The 17,149-nt window shown below is 38.7% G+C and overlaps 1 protein-coding gene and 1 pseudogene across 5 annotated transcripts in view; both read left to right on the plus strand.

Annotated features, from left to right (window-relative positions):
- Positions 1-17,149, plus strand: part of SLC30A9 (solute carrier family 30 member 9) — a 105,420-nt gene that overhangs the window by 31,661 nt on the left and 56,610 nt on the right. For 4 of the 5 annotated variants that reach the window (XR_012434802.1, XM_045392296.3, XM_045392297.3 and 1 more), the window contains exons 5-6: positions 1,048-1,140; positions 1,511-1,593. Coding sequence is in view for 3 of the 5 variants with exons in the window: in XM_045392296.3 (XP_045248231.1) it covers positions 1,048-1,140; positions 1,511-1,593 (176 nt within the window). In the remaining 2 variants the exon portion in view is untranslated. Of the gene's footprint in view, positions 1-1,047; positions 1,141-1,510; positions 1,594-7,243; positions 7,624-17,149 lie in introns of those variants that run through there. The other variant, XM_074039708.1, reaches the window with a different exon arrangement.
- On the plus strand, positions 7,188-8,637 carry LOC141410293 (sodium/potassium-transporting ATPase subunit beta-1-like; annotated as a pseudogene).

The raw sequence follows: 17,149 nt of genomic DNA on the forward strand, positions 1-17,149 counted from the left end.
TTTGAATAGCTATTACCACTTAGTATTAATCTACATATAAACAAATAATGACTGTAAATTTTTAACTTAAATTCTTAAGTAGAGGGATGATATTCTAATCCATGTTCTTTCTTCTTCTTTTTTTTTTTTTTTTTTGAGGCAGGGTCTCACTCTGCTGCCTAGGCTGGAGTACAGTGGCACAGTCGTGGCTCACTGCAGCCTCTGCCTCCTTAGACTCCAGTGATTCTCTGACCTCAGCCTCCTGAGTAGCTGGGACTACTGCTGTGTGCCACCACGCCTGGCTAATTTTTGTATTTTTTGTAGAGACGGGGTTTTGCAGGTTGCACAGGCTAGTCTCGAACTCCTGACATCAAGTGATCCACCCATCTCAGCCTCCCAAAGTGCTGGGATTACAGGTGTGAGCTACCACACCTTGCCTATTTTTCACTTTTTTTTTTTTTTGAGATGGAGTCTTGCTTTGTCTCCAGGCTGAAGTACAGTGGCATGATCTTGGCTCACTGTAACCTCTGCTTCCCGGGTTCAAGCGATTCTCCTGCCTCAGCCTCCTGAGTAGCTGGGACTACAGGCAGGCACCACTACACCCAGCTAATTTTTGTATTTTTTTTAGTGGAGACGGGGTTTCACCATGTTGAGCAGGCTGATCTCGAACTCCTGACCTCAGGTGATCCACCTGCCTTGGCTTCCCAAAGTGCTGGCAGTGAGCCCCCATGCATTACCTAACTTTTCACTTTTTTTCCCGTATATTAGAGATGGCAGTGGTGTGCCCATAGCAGATTAAAATATAAGCATTGGTGAGGGAATTGAATCTCTACATATTATATTGTAGTGTCTACACTGAGCATCAAGAGTAATTTTTTTTCACCGTCTGTAGAATATTTTTTGTATACAAAATGTCATCTTTAAACAGATCTTTAAAAGCCATTCACATCTCTATTCCTCTAAGATGGGGATCAGTGTTGTTGCTTTTATCTGCCCTTAGTAATCCTCTTTAAGTATATAAACTATATGCACTTTGTCTGAATGAATTCAACATGTTTCTTTCTCTAGTGATCTAGAACAACTTCGAAAAATCAGACGACGAAGTCCCCATGAAGATACTGAGTCTTTTACTGTATACTTGAGATCAGATGTGGAGGCAAAGTAAGAACATAGTTCTTTCAGAATAAAAGTGCAAGCCAAATTTTGGATTAATAAAAATAGATTTTAGACAGATTCAGAATTTTTTAAATGACTTTTTAAAAACAATATTTTTGTATTTGCAAATTTGTATATTTGTGAGTTACTAATATGTACTCATCAACTAAATATATGTCATAATGTGTAAGAAAATTTGCTGTTGAATTTATTCTAATTGTTTAGATTTCATTTGGAAAAGTTCCTTAAGTTCTTTATATTTCTCTGAAAGCACCTTATGCTTTGTTGTAAGATTCTCACTAGAGAATTTAGATTTAAATGTGATGTCAGTAAGTCATTAAAATTATTCATTGTGGTGACCATGTGTGTATGACAGATCTTTGGAAGTTTGGGGAAGCCCTGAAGCTCTTGCCAGAGAGAAAAAATTGCGTAAGGAAGCAGAAATAGAATACAGAGAAAGTAAGTATATTCAATTTGAAGTCAAGTTAGTTGAAAAGTAACTTGTAGGTGAGAACTGTGCCTGTAAGAACTCTCTAGTGCTAGCATACCTGTTGGCCTAGGCTCTGTTGCTTCCAGCAAATACTAGTTTCCGTTTTCGGATTCAATTATTTCACAAAAACAGGAACTGTGTTTTTGTTTTCTCCCGTATAGCTTTTTGAAGATGATGAGAGGAAGAGAAGCTGCAGTTTATCATTTTTATAAGACATATAACTATCAGAACTTATGATCTGATTTGAAGATTATGCTTGTTATAAAAGTGATAGAATAGGAAGTAATTGCTGTATTAGTCTATTTTCACACTGCTACAAAGATACTACCCAAGACTGGGTAGTTTATAAACAAAGGAGATTTAACTGACTCACAGTTCCACATAACTGGAGAGGCCTTAGGAAGCTTACAATCATGGCACTAGGAGAAGCAGGCACGTCTTAACATGGTGTCAGGCGAGAGACAGCTTATGTGTAAGAGGAACCGTCAAACACTTATAAAACCATCACATCTCGAGAACTAAGTATCGCAAGAACAGTATGGGGGAGACCATCCCCATGATCCAGTCACTTCCCACCATGTCCTGTCCTCAGTACGTGGTGATTATGGCTATTATAATTCGAGATGAGACTTGGGTGTGGACACAGAGCCACATCATAGCAATTGCTTTTTTATAGAAAGGTCTATTAACTCAGCTACATTAATTAATTCAGCAGGTATTTATCCAGTACCCACTATGAACAAGAAGCTGTACTTGGTGTTTGAAATGTATATGCAAGTAAGACTCTTAGGAGCCAGGTGTGGTGGCACATGTCTGTAGTCCCAGCTACTTGCCTGTAATCCCAGCTACTCAGGAGGCTGAGGTGGGAGGATCACTTGAGCCCAGGAGTTTGAGACCACCCTGGGCAACAAAGACATAACTGGGATGATACTATACATATTGTTGTACATCTTGCTCTTTATATAGTGGTGTAATCATAACCGTTTTCCATATCTACGTATAGAAATCTACCTCATTCTTTTCAGCAGTTGTATAGTACCCCATTATATGGATGTAGCAAGATTTATGTTCTTCAGTTTTTCACTGTTACAAAGAATACATCAATAAATATTCTAATTTTTTTAACATGTTAGATAATTGTGAATATTTACATAGGATTGAGTTGTTAGTAGTATAATTTTAGGATCAAATGGCATAGGTATTTAAAAATTTGATAGATCCTAAAGAATTACTCTCTGAAGGAAATATGGTACCAGTTTACATTTACAATCACAGTGTATGAGTGTGACTGTTTTTTCATACCCTTGCCCATGCTGGATATTAACAAGATTTTAACTTTTTTGTGTATTTGATGGGCAATAGATGGTACCTCGTTTAATTTTGAATATCTCTGACTGCTACTGAGGTTGATTATCTTCTATGTGTATTGGTTTTTCTTAGTTCTTCTGTAATAATTTTTATATATTTTGTTCACTTTTCTATTAGATTGTGTGTCTTTTAAAATTGATTTAAATAAGTGTTTGGTGGATTTTAACCAAAATCTAACCACGTTAGTTTTATTTGTTCTAAATATTTTCTAACAGTCTATCTTGAAATTTGGTTTCGCCTCTTTTTAGTAGGGAAATTTCAAACATATTCGGAAACGCAGAGAAAAGTATAATAACCTTTTAATGCCCATCATCTGGCTTTACAGCTATCAACACATGGCCAGCCTTGTTTAATGTATATCCCTTTCACTAACCTTCATTCTACTGGATTACTTTGAAACCAGGTCCAGACATTGTATCATTTTATTTATAAATATTCCAGTATATATTAAAAGGTCAGGATGTCTGTTTTAGTCAGTTCATGTGATGGTGTTGTTTGAACTGTTTTAGAAAAGTTAACTATCCATTGCCGGTAGTGAGCTGTCAGTCTTAATAATCCTCTCATTTGCCCTTTAGTTGAAGATCTAGGATGTTCTCGAATAGCTTTAATTCTGACAAAGAAAGTGATTGACCTTCTGTTGATGATTCCTTTCTTGGCAAAATTGAAAATGGCGTGTCTCTTTTCAGCTAATCTAGTCAGGAGGAATAAGGAGTATGTTTGAGATTCTTGTGACCTGGAATATATAATATTAAATCATCTAGATGTTGAATAAGTATAGTTTTCCTTGTAAAATCCAAGTTTTTTAAATCATTGGTTTGGCATTTTTAAAAGTTTGAAGGAGACAGTGAATCCTAGTATCAAAGGATTTTTGGCATCAGAAAAAGTTGTTGATTATCTTTTTTTTTTTTTTTTAAGAGATGGGGTCTCACTGTGTTGCCCAGGCTGGAATACAGTGGCTATTCTCAGGTGCAATCATAGTGAATTATAGCCTTGAACTCCTGGGCTCAAGTGATCATCCTGCCTCAGCGTCCTGAGTAGCCAGGACTACAGGTGTGTGCCACCATGCCTAGCTGACTATCTTTATCCACAGATATGCTAAAGAGAACTGCACTTAAATTAACAGAAGTGAAGTATTTAGTTTCAATGGAAGAAATACATACCGGGGACAGGTAGTCCTGGAAATTCTGATATACTATTCAGTTAATGGTTTCCATTGAGTTTCTTTATAGGTAATATAGGTGCTAATATGGGATACAATCAGATAGGGCATATTCCATTGGGGAATTAGATATTGCCAGTGCAGTTATATAGTTCTTTTACTCTTGGGCACTTATATATGGTAATGTGTCAGGATTAAAGTAGAGATCTATGTGCTAGTATTTATGAAAAATGTATACATATTTTTCTTTGATAATCAGGCCAACTTTATCTGTTAAATGACTAAGAGATTTTATTGAGCATCGTGAGGGTTTCTCAGAACAGTATGATTGCTGTTATTCCCTTTTCTGATTTGATAGAACAATTTATTTTTTAGTGTTTATACTTCTTATCAACGACACTGATTTTTATTAGTATTAGACGAGATCGGGCGCGTTCAGGGTGGTATGACCGTAGACGATTTTTATTAGTATTAGAAAGGGACTGCACTTGCTTAGGGTTTGAGAAGTTAATAGAGTTTGCCTTGCATGGCTGTTGAAAGCCCTAAGTTTGTTCCTTTTTTTTTTTCACCTTCTCTTTTGGTTTCTTGACAGTGCATTGCAATTTAGTTTTTCCAACATGAACTGACTGCCAGCTCATTTTAATCTTTCTTACCACCCTATTTTTAACCTAAGGCGCTTTAACCAAAGAGAGCATAACGGTTCCTTCGGCATTCTACATCAGGGTCAGTGTCCACATATTGTTTATTTCTAGCAAGTCTAATTCTAAAATTGCCTGTCAACTCTGTGGAGTTTTTTTGTTTATAGTTTTGGATTTTAGTGTAATCAATTTTAATAGAGGATGGCTTCCTAGATAGCTTACAACAACCTATGTCCCTGGCTCTTAATAAATAACTTTTGCTGGTGTTACGGAATCTGTCTTCAGTAGCCAGAGTCGGCAAACTATGGCCCATGAACAAATCTGGTCCACCGCCTGTTTATGTATAGTTTATAAGCCAAGAGTGGTTTTCATATTTTAATGACTGACAAAAAAGCAAAAGAATAACAATATTTTGTGACAGATGAAAATTAAATGAAATTTAAATTTCAGAGTCCACAAATAAAATTTTATTGAGATGTAACCATGATCTTTTATTTACCTATTGTCTATGGCTGCCTTTGCATATCAACAGCAGAGTTGAGTAGCTCCAACAGAGACCACATGTGGTGCTCCTGTCACTTTGCACTGCTGCTCAGTATACTATAATTCAGTAACAGTTATAATTCAGTAGTATTTCAAATGTCATAGGTATCCTTGTACATGACCTCTTTTTTTTTTTTTTAGTATGAGTGCATACCTATCTGGTGAGTAAGAAAAGTAGACATCTAGTGTTGTGCTTTTAAGTCACAGTTGAGCATGGATTATTTTTTATTGAATTAGATGGCAAAGTACTGTGTCTACTATGCAGTGACACCATAGCTGAGTTAAAAGAATATAATATATGTTGACATTACCAGATTAATCAATCATGACAGTATTCCTAATTCACAGGAGTGTAATAGTCAGAAAAACTAGAAAATTTAAGATGGAATCTATTACAGCAGAATTTGTTAACAAAAATAGAAAATGAAAATGAGGCTGCAACCAAAGTTGTGATTTCTGAGTGGCTTATTAGTCAAGCAAAGAAAGTAGTTTTCTAATGGCAGGTAAATTAAGTCCTGTTTAATTTGAGCAGCTGAAGAAATATATCCAGTACAGTGGTCTTTAGACAAGACTAGTTGCTTCAAGAGTTGAGGACACTGGGGACAGACATCAGTAGTCAATTAAAAAGCAAGGCAAATGATTTTGAATGATATTCCTTGGCTCTTGATAAGTTGACCTATGTACCAATACTATTTGAGGAGTGAGTGCTGAGTTTGAAGAGACTGAAGAATTACCCTTTGTGAATAGTCTGTGTGGAACAACCACAGGCAAGAATTTTTTTTTTTTGAGACGGAGTCTCGCTGTGTCGCCAGGCTGGAGTGCAGTGGCATGATCTCAGCTCACTGCAACCTCCACCTCCTGGGTTCAAGCGATTCTCCTGCCTCAGCTTCCCGAGTAGCTGGGATTACAGGTGTGTGCCACCATGCCCAGCTAATTTTTTTTTGTATTTTTAGTAGAGACGGGGTTTCACCATGTTAGTCAGGATAGTCTCGATCTCCTGACCTTGTGATCCTCCCACCTCGTCCTCTCAAAGTGCTGGGATTACAGGTGTGAGCCACTGCGCCCAGCCACACAAGAATATTTTCAAAGAAGATGTGAAAATACTAATTCGGTAAACCTGATGTGGAATCTGCTAAGATGTCTTAGACAGTGGTGGTAAAAATATGTGTAGAGCAGAAAAAGCCTTAGTTGGACAAATTTATAAAGCTTGTGAAAACATAAGATGTTGAAAGCCTTTTCATCGGTAGATACTTCGCAGAAAATATTTGTCATGAGTAGTAACTTTGTGGAAAATACTTAAATCTCTTGTTTGCTATTGAACCAGTAGTATCACCTTTGAACTTGTGGACTTAACCACTGAAAGAAATAGAAGCTGATTATCCTGACTTGTCCATCTACACTGCATTTCAATGGTTTAGCAGTTTTACTGCCATTTTTTGAGCTCAGGATTGAAAAATTCAAAACAAATTTTTCTGAATAAGAAGACCTACCTGTCAACCACTATTATCAAACACTGAATGGCTTAGAAAATTAGCTTTTGCTGCAGACCTTATGTTTCTTAATGCATTCAATGTAAAATTATAGGGGAAAGCAGTGTTTAAATACAAAACTTACTCTGCTATAAAGTCATTTCAACAGTAGAGTCATTGTTTGAATTAAAGTAACGTCAGTCAGCTTTATGTACTTCCCATGCTGTTAGAAGTTTAACAGAAGCACTCAGATCCGCAGTGGCAGTGGCATGTCCTGTCTGTGGAGAGCCAGGCCAGAGACAACTAGCAACGCCTCAGAGAACGCCAGGGTGCGTCCCGAAGCCACCTGCCCTTCCGACTGCGGCAGCTGCTGACCCACCGTTGCCATGACCTGCAGGAAAGCCAAGAAGGAGGGCATTTGGAAGAAATTCATCTGGAACTCAGAGAAGAAGGAGTTTTGGGGCAGGACTGGTGGCAGTTGGTTTAAGATCCTTCTGTTCTACATAATATGTTATGGCTGCCTGGATGGCATCTTCATCGGAATCATCCAAGTGGTGCTGCTCACCATCAGTGAACTTAAGCCCACATATCAGGACCACATATCAGGACCCCACCAGGATTAACACAGATATCTCAGATCCAGAAGACTGAAACTGCCTTTCATCCTAATGATCCCAAGCACTGTGAGGCATATGTGCTGAACGTAGTTAGGTTCCTGGAAAAGTACAAAGATTCAGCCCAGAAGGATGACTTGATTTTTGAAGATTGTGACAAATGTGCCCAGTGAACCCAAAGAACAAGGAGACTTTAATCATGAATGAGGTGAGCGAAAGTTCTGCAGATTCAAGCTTGAGTGGCTGGGAAATTGCTCTGGATTAAATGACGAAACTTATGGCTACAAAACTATGTGTTGTTATAAAGCTCAAGCAAGTTCTAGGCTTTAAACCTAAGCCTCCCGAGAGTGAGTCCTTGGGGAGTTACCCAGTGATGAAGTATAATGAGTATGTCTTTCCTGTTCAGTGCACTGGCTAGTGAGATGAAGATAAGGATAAAGATGGAAATGTGGAGTATTTTGGACTGGACACCTACCTTGGTTTTCCTCTGCAGAATTATCTCTGCTATGGCAAACTCCTGCAGCCCAAATACCTGCATCCCCTCCTTGCTGTACAGTTCACCAACCTTACCATGGACACTGAAATTTGCATAGAGTGTAAAGTGTATGGTGAGAACATTGGGCACAGTGAGAAAGATGGTTTTCAGGGATCCCTTGATGTAAAAATTGAAGTTAAGAGCTGATCACAAGCACAAATCTTTCCCACTAGCCATTTAATAGTTTTAAAAAAGATGCAAAAACCTGTTAGTCTTGAACAAACTGTCATACGTATGGGACCTACACTTAAAGCATAATCTATGTGCTTTACACTTGCTTTCTGCATTTAATCGGTTAGAATGTAGTTACTGTAAACTAAAGTGTAGCAATAGCAACAAAATATTCTACTGTAAGTGACAAGAAAAATTGAGCCTTGAGATGTGCTAATTTTTTCTGTAAATTATGATTCCATAAGTGACTTGTAAGGAGTGTTTCTGGCCTCTAAGTATTGCCTCCTGTATTTTATTTAGTGTACAGTAGTATAGGTGCATACTCTGGTCGTTTTTCAACCCATGTTTTATCATATCTGTTTTGTAATTTATGTGAGCAGGGTTTGCTGTCCAAGGTATAAATATTCAATGGGAATAAAACTGGCATGGTTTATTTATTTATTTATTTTTGCTCTTTCAAAGATAATGGCCCATCAATGAGCATTTTAAAAAAATATATCAATGTGTTTTAATCTATTATGGTTATCACTCTTTTTTTAAATTATACTTTACATTCTAGGGTACATGTGCACAATGTGCAGGTTTGTTACATATGTATATATGTGCCATGTTGTTGTGCTGCACCCGTCAACTTGTCATTTACATTAGGTATATCCCCCAATGCCATCCCTTCCCCCTCCTCCCACCCCACGACAGGCCTCGGTGTGTCATGTTCCCCTTCCTGTGTCCAAGTGTTCTCATTGTTCAGTTCCCACCTATGAGTGAGAACATGTGGTATTTGGTTTTCTGTCCTTGCGATAGTTTGCTGAGAATGATGGTTTCTAGTTTCATCCATGTCCCTACAAAGGACATGAACTCATCCTTTTTTATGGCTACATAGTATTCCATGGTGTATATGTGCCACATTTTCTTAATCCAGTCTATCATTGATGGACATGTGGGTTGGTTCCAAGTCTTTGCTATTGTGAATAGTGCTGCAACAAACATACTCGTGCTTTGTCTTTATAGAAGCATGATTTATAATCCTTTGGGTATATGTCCAGTAATGGGATGGCTGGGTCAAATGGTATTTCTAGTTCTAGATCCTTGAGGAATCACCACACTGTCTTCCACAATGGTTGAACTAGTTTGCAGTCCCACCAACAGTGTAAAAGTGTTCCTGTTTCTCCACATCCTCTCCAGCATCTGCTGTTTCCTGACTTTTTAATGATCGCCATTCTAACTGGTGTGAGATGGTATCTCTCATTGTGGTTTTGATTTGCATTTCTCTGATGGCCAGTGATGATGAGCATTTTTTCATGTGTACGTTGGCTGCATAAATGTCTTCTTTTGAGAATAGTCTGTTCATATCCTTTGCCCACTTTTGATGGGGTTGTTTGATTTTTTTTTGTAGATTTGTTTGATTTCTTTGTAGGTTCTGGATATTAGCCCTTTGTCAGATGGGTAGAATGGGTAGATTGCAAAAATTTTCTCCCATTCTGTAGGTTGCCTGTTCACTCTGATGGTAGTTTCTTTTGCTGTGCAGAAGCTGTTTAGTTTAATTAGATCCCATTTGTCAATTCTGGCTTTTGTTCCCATTGCTTTTGGTGTTCTAGTCATGAAGTCCTTGCCCATGCCTATGTCCTGAATGATATTGCCTAGGTTTCTTCTAGGGTTTTTATGGTTTTAGGCCTAACATTTAAGTCTCTAATCCATCTTGAATTAATTTTTGTATAAGGTGTAAGGAAGGGATCCAGTGTCAGCTTTCTACATATGGCTAGCCAGTTTTCCCAGCACCATTTATTAAATAGGGAATCCTTTCCCATTTCTTGTGTTTGTCAGGTTTATCAAAGATCAGATGGTTTTAGATGTGTGGTATTATTTCTGAGGGCTCTGTTCTGTTCCATTGGTCTATATCTCTGTTTTGGTACCAGTACCATGCTGTTTTGGTTACTGTAGCCTTGTAGTTAGTTTGAAGTCAGGTAGGGGGATGCCTCTAGCTTTGTTCTTTTGGCTTAGGATTGTCTTGGCAATGCGGGCTCTTTTTTGGTTCCATATGAAATTTAAAGTAGTTTTTTCCAATTCTGTGAAGAAAGTCATTGGTAGTTTGATGGGGATGGCAGTGAATCTATAAATTAACTTGGGCAGTATGGCCGTTTTCACAATATTGATTCTTCCTATCCATGAGCATGGAATATTCTTCCATTTGTTTGTGTCCTCTTTTATCTTGTTGAACAGTGTTTTTTAGTTCTCCTTGAAGAGGTCCTTCACATCCCTTGTAAGTTGGATTCCTAGGTATTTTATTCTCTTTAAAGCAATTGTAAATGGGAGTTCACTCATGATTTGGCTCTCTGTCTGTTATTGGTATATAGGAACCCTTGTGATTTTTGCACATTGATTTTTCTATCCTGAGACTTTGTTGAAGTTGCTTATTAGCTTAAGGAGATTTTGGGCTGAGATGATGGGGTTTTCTGAATATAGAATCATGTCATCTGCAAACAGAGACAATTTGATTTCCTCTTTTCCTAATTGAATACCCTTTATTTCTTTCTCTTGACTGATTGCCCTGGCTTGAACTTCCAACACTATGTTGAATAGGAGTGGTGAGAGACAGAAAACTGTCTTCTGCCAGTTTTCAAAGGGAATGCTTCCAGTTTTTGCCCATTCAGTATGATTGGCTGTGGGTTTGTCATAAATAGCTCTTATTATTTTTAGATACGTCCCATCAATACCTAGTTTATTGAGAGTTTTTAGCATGAAGGACTGTCAGATTTTATTGAAGGCCTTTTCTGCATCTGTTGAGATAATCATGTGGTTTTTTTTTTTTTTTTTTTTTTTTTTTTTTTTTTTTGAGACTGAGTCTCGCTCTGTTGCCCAGGCTGGAGTGTGTGCCCGGATCTCAGCTCACTGCAAGCTCCGCCTCCCGGGTTTACGCTGTTCTCCTGCCTCAGCCTTCCGAGTAGCTGGGACTACAGGCGCCCGCCACCTCACCCGGCTAGTTTTTTTGTATTTTTTAGTAGAGATGGGGTTTCACCGTGTTAGCCAGGATGGTCTCGATCTCCTGACCTCGTTATCCGCCCGCCTCGGCCTCCCAAAGTGCTGGGATTACAGGCTTGAGCCACCGCGCCCGGCCAATCATGTGGTTTTTGTCTTTGGTTCTGTTTATATGATAGATTACATTTATTGATTTGCTTATGTTGAACCAGCCTTGAAGCCAACTTAATCATGGTGGATAAGCTTTTTGATGTGCTGCTGGATTCAGTTTGCCAGTATTTTATTGAGGATTTTTGCATCGATGTTCATCAGGGATATTGGTCTAGAATTCTCTTTTTTTGTTGTGTCTCTGCCAGGCTTTGGTACCAGGATGATGTTGGCCTCATAAAATGAATTAGGGAGGATTCCCTCTTTTCCTATTGATTGGAATAGTTTCAGAAGGAATACCAGCTTCTCTTTGTACCTCTGGTAGAATTCGACTGTGAATCCATGGGGTCCTGGACTGTTTTTGGTTGGTAGGCTATTAATTATTGCCTCAATTTCAGAGCCTGTTACTGGTCTATTCAGGGATTCAACTTCTTCCTGGTTTAGTTTTGGGAGGGTGTATGTGTCCAGGAATTTATCCGTTTCTTCTAGATTTTCTAGTTTATTTGCATAAAGGTGTTTATAGCATTCTCTGATGGTAGGTAGTTTGTATTTCTGTGGGTTCAGTGGTGATATCCCCTTTATCATTTTTTATTGCATCTATTTGATTCTTCTCTCTTTTCTTCTTTATTAGTCTTGCTGGCGGTCTATCCATTTTGTTGATGTTTTCAAAAAACAGCTCCTGGATTCATTGATTTTTTTGAAGGGTTATTTGTGTCTCTATCTCCTTCAGTTCTGCTCTGACCTTAGTTATTTCTTGTCTTCTGCTATCTTTTGAATGTGTTTGCTCTTACTTCTCTAGTTCTTTTAATTGTGATGTTAGGGTGTCCATTTTAGATCTTGCTTCTCTAGTTCTTTTCATTGTGAAGTTAGGGTATCAAATTTAGAACTTTCCTGCATTCTCTTGTGGGCATTTAGTGCTAAAAATTTCCCTCTACACACTGCTTTAAATGTGTCCCAGAGATTCTGTATCTTTGTTCTCATTGGTTTCAAAGAACATCTTTATTTCTGCCTTCATTTTGTTATGTACCCAGTAATCATTCAGGAGCAGGTTGTTTAGTTTCCATGTAGTTGAGCGGTTTTGATTGAGTTTCTTAATCCTGAGTTCTAGTTTAATTGCACTGTGGTCTGAGAGACAGTTTGTTATAGTTTCTGTTCTTGTACATTTGCTGAGGAATGCTTTACTTCCAGCTATGTGGTCAATTTTGGAATAAGTGTGATGTGGTGCTGAGAAGAATGTATATTCTGTTGATTTGGGGTGGAGAGTTCTGTAGATGTCTATTAGGTCTACTTGGTGCAGAGATGAGTTCAATTCCTGGATATCCTTGTTAACTTTCTGTCTCGTTGATCTGTCTAATGTTTACAGTGGGGTGCTAAAGTCTCCTATTATTATTGTGTGGGAATCTAGTCTCTTCGTAGGTCTCTAAGGACTTGCTTTATGAATCTGGGTGCTCCTGTATTGGGTGCATATATATTTAGGATAGTTAGCTCTTCTTGTTGAATTGATCCCTTTACCATTATATAATGGCCTTCTTTGTCTGCTTTGATCTTTGTTGGTTTAAAGTCTGTTTTATCAGAGAGTAGGATTCCAACCCCTGCTTTTTTTTTGTTTTCCATTTGCTTGGTAGATCTTCCTCCATCCCTTTATTTTGAGCCTATGTGTGTCTCTGCACGTGAGATGGGTCTCCTGAATACAGCACACTGATGGGTCATGAATCTTTATCCAATTTGCCAGTCTGTGTCTTTTAATTGGAGCCCAATTATTTAATTTAGCCCATTTACATTTAAGGTTAATATTGTCATATGTGAATTAGATCCTGTCATTATGATGTTAGCTAGTTATTTTGCTCGTTATTTGATGCAGTTTCTTCCTAGTATTGATGGTCTTTACAATTTGGCATGTTTTTGCAGTGGCTGGTACTAGTTGTTCCTTTCCATGTTTAGTACTTCCTTCAGGAGCTCTTGTAAGGCAGGCCTGGTGGTGACAGAATCTCTCAGTATTTGTTTGTCTGTAAAGGATTTTATTTCTCCTTCATTTATGAAGCTTAGTTTGGCTGGATATGAAATTCTGGATTGAAAATTCTTTTCTTTAAGAATATTGAATATTGGCCCTCATTCTTTTCTGACTTGCAGAGTTTCTGCTGAGAGATCTGCTGTTAGTCCAGTGGGCTTCCCTTTGTGGATAACCTGACCTTTCTCTCTGACTGCCCTTAACATTTTTTCCTTCATTTCAACTTTGGTGAATCTGACAATTACGTGTCTTGGAGTTGCTCTTCTCGAGGAGTATCTTTGTGGCGTTCTCTGTATTTCCTGAATTTGAATGTTGACCTGCCTTGCTAGGTTGGGGAAGTTCTCCTGGATAATATTCTGAAGAGTGTTTTCCAGCTTGGTTCCATTCTCCTCATCACTTTCAGGTACACCAATCAGACGTAGATTTGGTCTTTTCACATAGTCCCATATTTCTTAGAGGCTTTGTTCGTTTCTTTTTACTCTTTTTTCTCTCAGCTTCTCACTTAATTTCATTCATTTGATCTTCAAATCACTGATACCCTTTCTTCCACTTGATCAAATTGGCTGCTGAAGCTTGTGCATGTGTCACATAATTCTCGGGCTATGGTTTTCAGCTCCATCAGGTCATTTAAGGACTTCTCTACACTGTTTATTACAGTTAGCCATTTGTCTAATCTTTTTTCAAGGTTTTTAGCTTCTTTGTGATGGGTTCGAACATCCTCTTTTAGCTTGAGAAGTTTGTTATTACTGATCATCTGAAGCCTCCTTCTCTCAACTTGTTAAAATCATTCCCCATCCAGCTTTGTTCTGTTGCTGGTGAGGAGCTGTGTTTCTTTGGAGGAGAAGAGGCACTCTGATTGTTAGAATTTTCAGCTTTTCTGCTCTGGTTTTTCCCCATCTTTGTGGTTTTATCAACCTTTGGTCTTCGATGATGGTGACGTACAGATGGGGTTTTGGTGTGGATGCCCTTTCTGTTTGTTAGTTTTCCTTCTAACAGGACACTTAGCTGCAGGTCTGTTGGAGTTTGCTGGAGGTCCACTCCAGACCCTGTTTGCCTGGGTATCAGCAGCGGAGGCTGCAGAATAGCAAATATTGCAGATTGGCAGATGTTGCTGCCTGATCCTTCCTCTAGAAACTTCGTTTCAGAGGGCACTTGGCTGTATGAGGTGTCAGTCGGCCCCTACTGGGAGGTGTCTCCCAGTTAGGCTAGTAGGGGATCAGGGACCCTCTTGAGGAGGCATTTTCTCTGCTCTCAGATCTCCACCTGGGTGCTGGGAGAACCACTACTGTCTTCAAAGCTGTTCCACAGGGACGTTTAAGTCTGCAGAAGTTTCTGCTGCCTTTTGTTCAGCTATGCTCTGCCCCCAGAAGCGGAGTCTACAGAGGCAGGCAGGCCTCCCTGAGCTGGGGTGGGCTCCACCCAGTTCGAGCTTCCTGGTGGCTTTGTTTACCTACTCAAGCCTCAGCAATGGCAGATGCCCCTCCCCCAGCCTCGCCGCCTTGCAGTTTTATCTCAGATTGCTGTGCTAGCAGTGAGTCAGGCTCTGTGGGTGTGGGACCCTCTGAGCCAGGGGTGGGATATAATCTCCTGGTGTTCTGTTTGCTAAGGCTGTTGGAAAAGCGCAGTATTAGGGTGAGAGTGTCCCGATTTTCCAGGCACTGTCCGTCATGGCTTCCCTCTGCTAGGAAAGGGAATTCCCGGACCCCTTGTGCTTCCCAGGTAAGGCAATGCCCCACCCTGGTCTGTGGGCTGCACCCACTGTCTGAGAAGCCCCAGTGAGATGAACCAGGTACCTCAGTTGGAAATGCAGAAATCACCTGTCTTCTGTGTCACTCATGCTGCCAGCTGCAGACTGGAGTTGTTCCTATTCAGCCATCTTGAAACCTACTCAATGAGCATTTTTAACATACTCTGTAGTCTTTTCTTGTGGCGTTAGGTCTTACTTTATTATTATTTTTTCTCCTGGGATTGGGATGGGGGTTTGTCATGGGGGAACTGCCCTTTAAATTTTAAGTGACACTACAGAAAAACACAAAAAGGTGATGAGTTGTGTTGTGCTTGTTTTGAATGCTGTCTTGACATCTCTTCCTTTGTCCTCTAGTATGTTCTAAAGCTTTGTCTGAGATCTGAATTTGCCCATCACTTTGGCTAGTAACAGGCCTAATTAATTTGCTTTGTACATTTTGTTTTACTTTCCTTTCTTCCTTTCTGGAGGCATCACATGCTGATGGTGTGTCTTTATGAATGTTTTAACCATTTTCATGGTGGAAGAATTTTATATTTATGCAGTTGTACAGTTTTATTTTTTCCTGCAAAAAAAATGTAGTGTATGAAATAAACCAGAGTCACTTATTTGAAAATAAATCTTTATTTTGAACTTTATAGACAGCAGTGCAGCACCCCATAGACTAGTGTTAAATGTTTTCTACCATGCAAAATCCATGTTCTAATAATTGCCAGGAATACAGTGCTCTTGTGGATCATGTATTCAGTCAGGTTAAAACAATGGACAGTAAAAGAATGAACACATAAAAAAAATAACAGAAGACATCTGCAGCAGATATATTTTCCAAGCCCAACCAGAAGTGTTTTTCAGATTTCCATGCAAGTGCAGAGGAAATTTGCATATTTCAAAATCTGTTGAATTGTGCAGTTTAGCAGCTTTCTCCTAACTTCAATTGGAAGTGATTAGTCCTCAATGTAACAAGATGCTAAAAGGCAAATATCAACAAGAATTTCATATAATTCTATAAATGCTTTCAAAGCTATGAATATAGTTATTTAAAATCACATTTATAGATTTATATCAGTATTTGGCAGTACTTACCTATAAGATTTTCAAGATGAAATAGTAAAATATCAGATCATCGTCAATAGATGAATATTTGCAATTAATTTTGATGATAAGGAATACTAACTGAATTCCAATTAAGTGAAATATTTTATCCTATCTCCCCAAAAAGTATTCTGTTCTTCTGATTTGTAGACCTGTGTTACAAAGAATTGCATTCACATATTTTTATTATATTTTAAATTTTGTCAATAAATTTCATGGAAATTTGTAGTTATTTCTTATTATACCTTTATCATATCCTTTATATTATCTCTTGGCCTCCAAAGCATAAAATATTTGCTACCTAGCTATATTAGTCAGTTCTTGCATTGGTATAAAGAAGTACCTGAGGCTGGTTATAAAGAAAAGAGGTTTAATTAGCTCAGAGTTCTGCAGGCTGTATAGGAAGCATAGAAGCTTCTGGGGAGCCTCAGGAAGCTTCCAATCTTGGTGGAAGGCAAAGAGGGAACAGGTATCTTACTTAGCAGGAGCAAGAGAGAGATGAGGGAGTGCCTCACACTTTTAAATGACTAAATCTCATGAGAATGAACTCACCTGTCATGAGGACAGTACCAAGAGGGATACAGCTAAATCATTCATGAGAATTCACCCCCATGACCCAGTTATCCCCCTACCAGGCTCCCCCTCCAACAATTGGATTTCAATTTGACATGAGATTTGAATGGGGACACAGGTCCAAACCATGTCACTAGTCCTCTTGGAAAAAAAGTTTGCCAACCCTATTTCAATGGTTTCATTAGGATTCCACCCCATTTTATTTATTTTTGTTACTAGTAACCTGATAAGAAATTATGAAACTGGAAGGATATGAAACGAGAAGCCTTGGAGTATAAATATTTAGGAGGACTCTAAACCATTTGATTATCTCAGTTCTGCACGGGACCAAGGCTTAGAAATGACAATATTTCCTTTTTCAGATGAGTTGGCAAAATTTCAAAGTGGAAATTGTGAGACAATTATGGTCAATAACCCAGGAAGAAAAGGGATGGAGAGAGTTTCTTGAGAGTACAGGAGTTCATTACCAAGAGGGGAGCAGCGGTATAGGA

This window comes from Macaca fascicularis, chromosome 5 (assembly GCF_037993035.2).
Source record: "Macaca fascicularis isolate 582-1 chromosome 5, T2T-MFA8v1.1".
Lineage (NCBI taxonomy): Eukaryota > Metazoa > Chordata > Mammalia > Primates > Cercopithecidae > Macaca > Macaca fascicularis.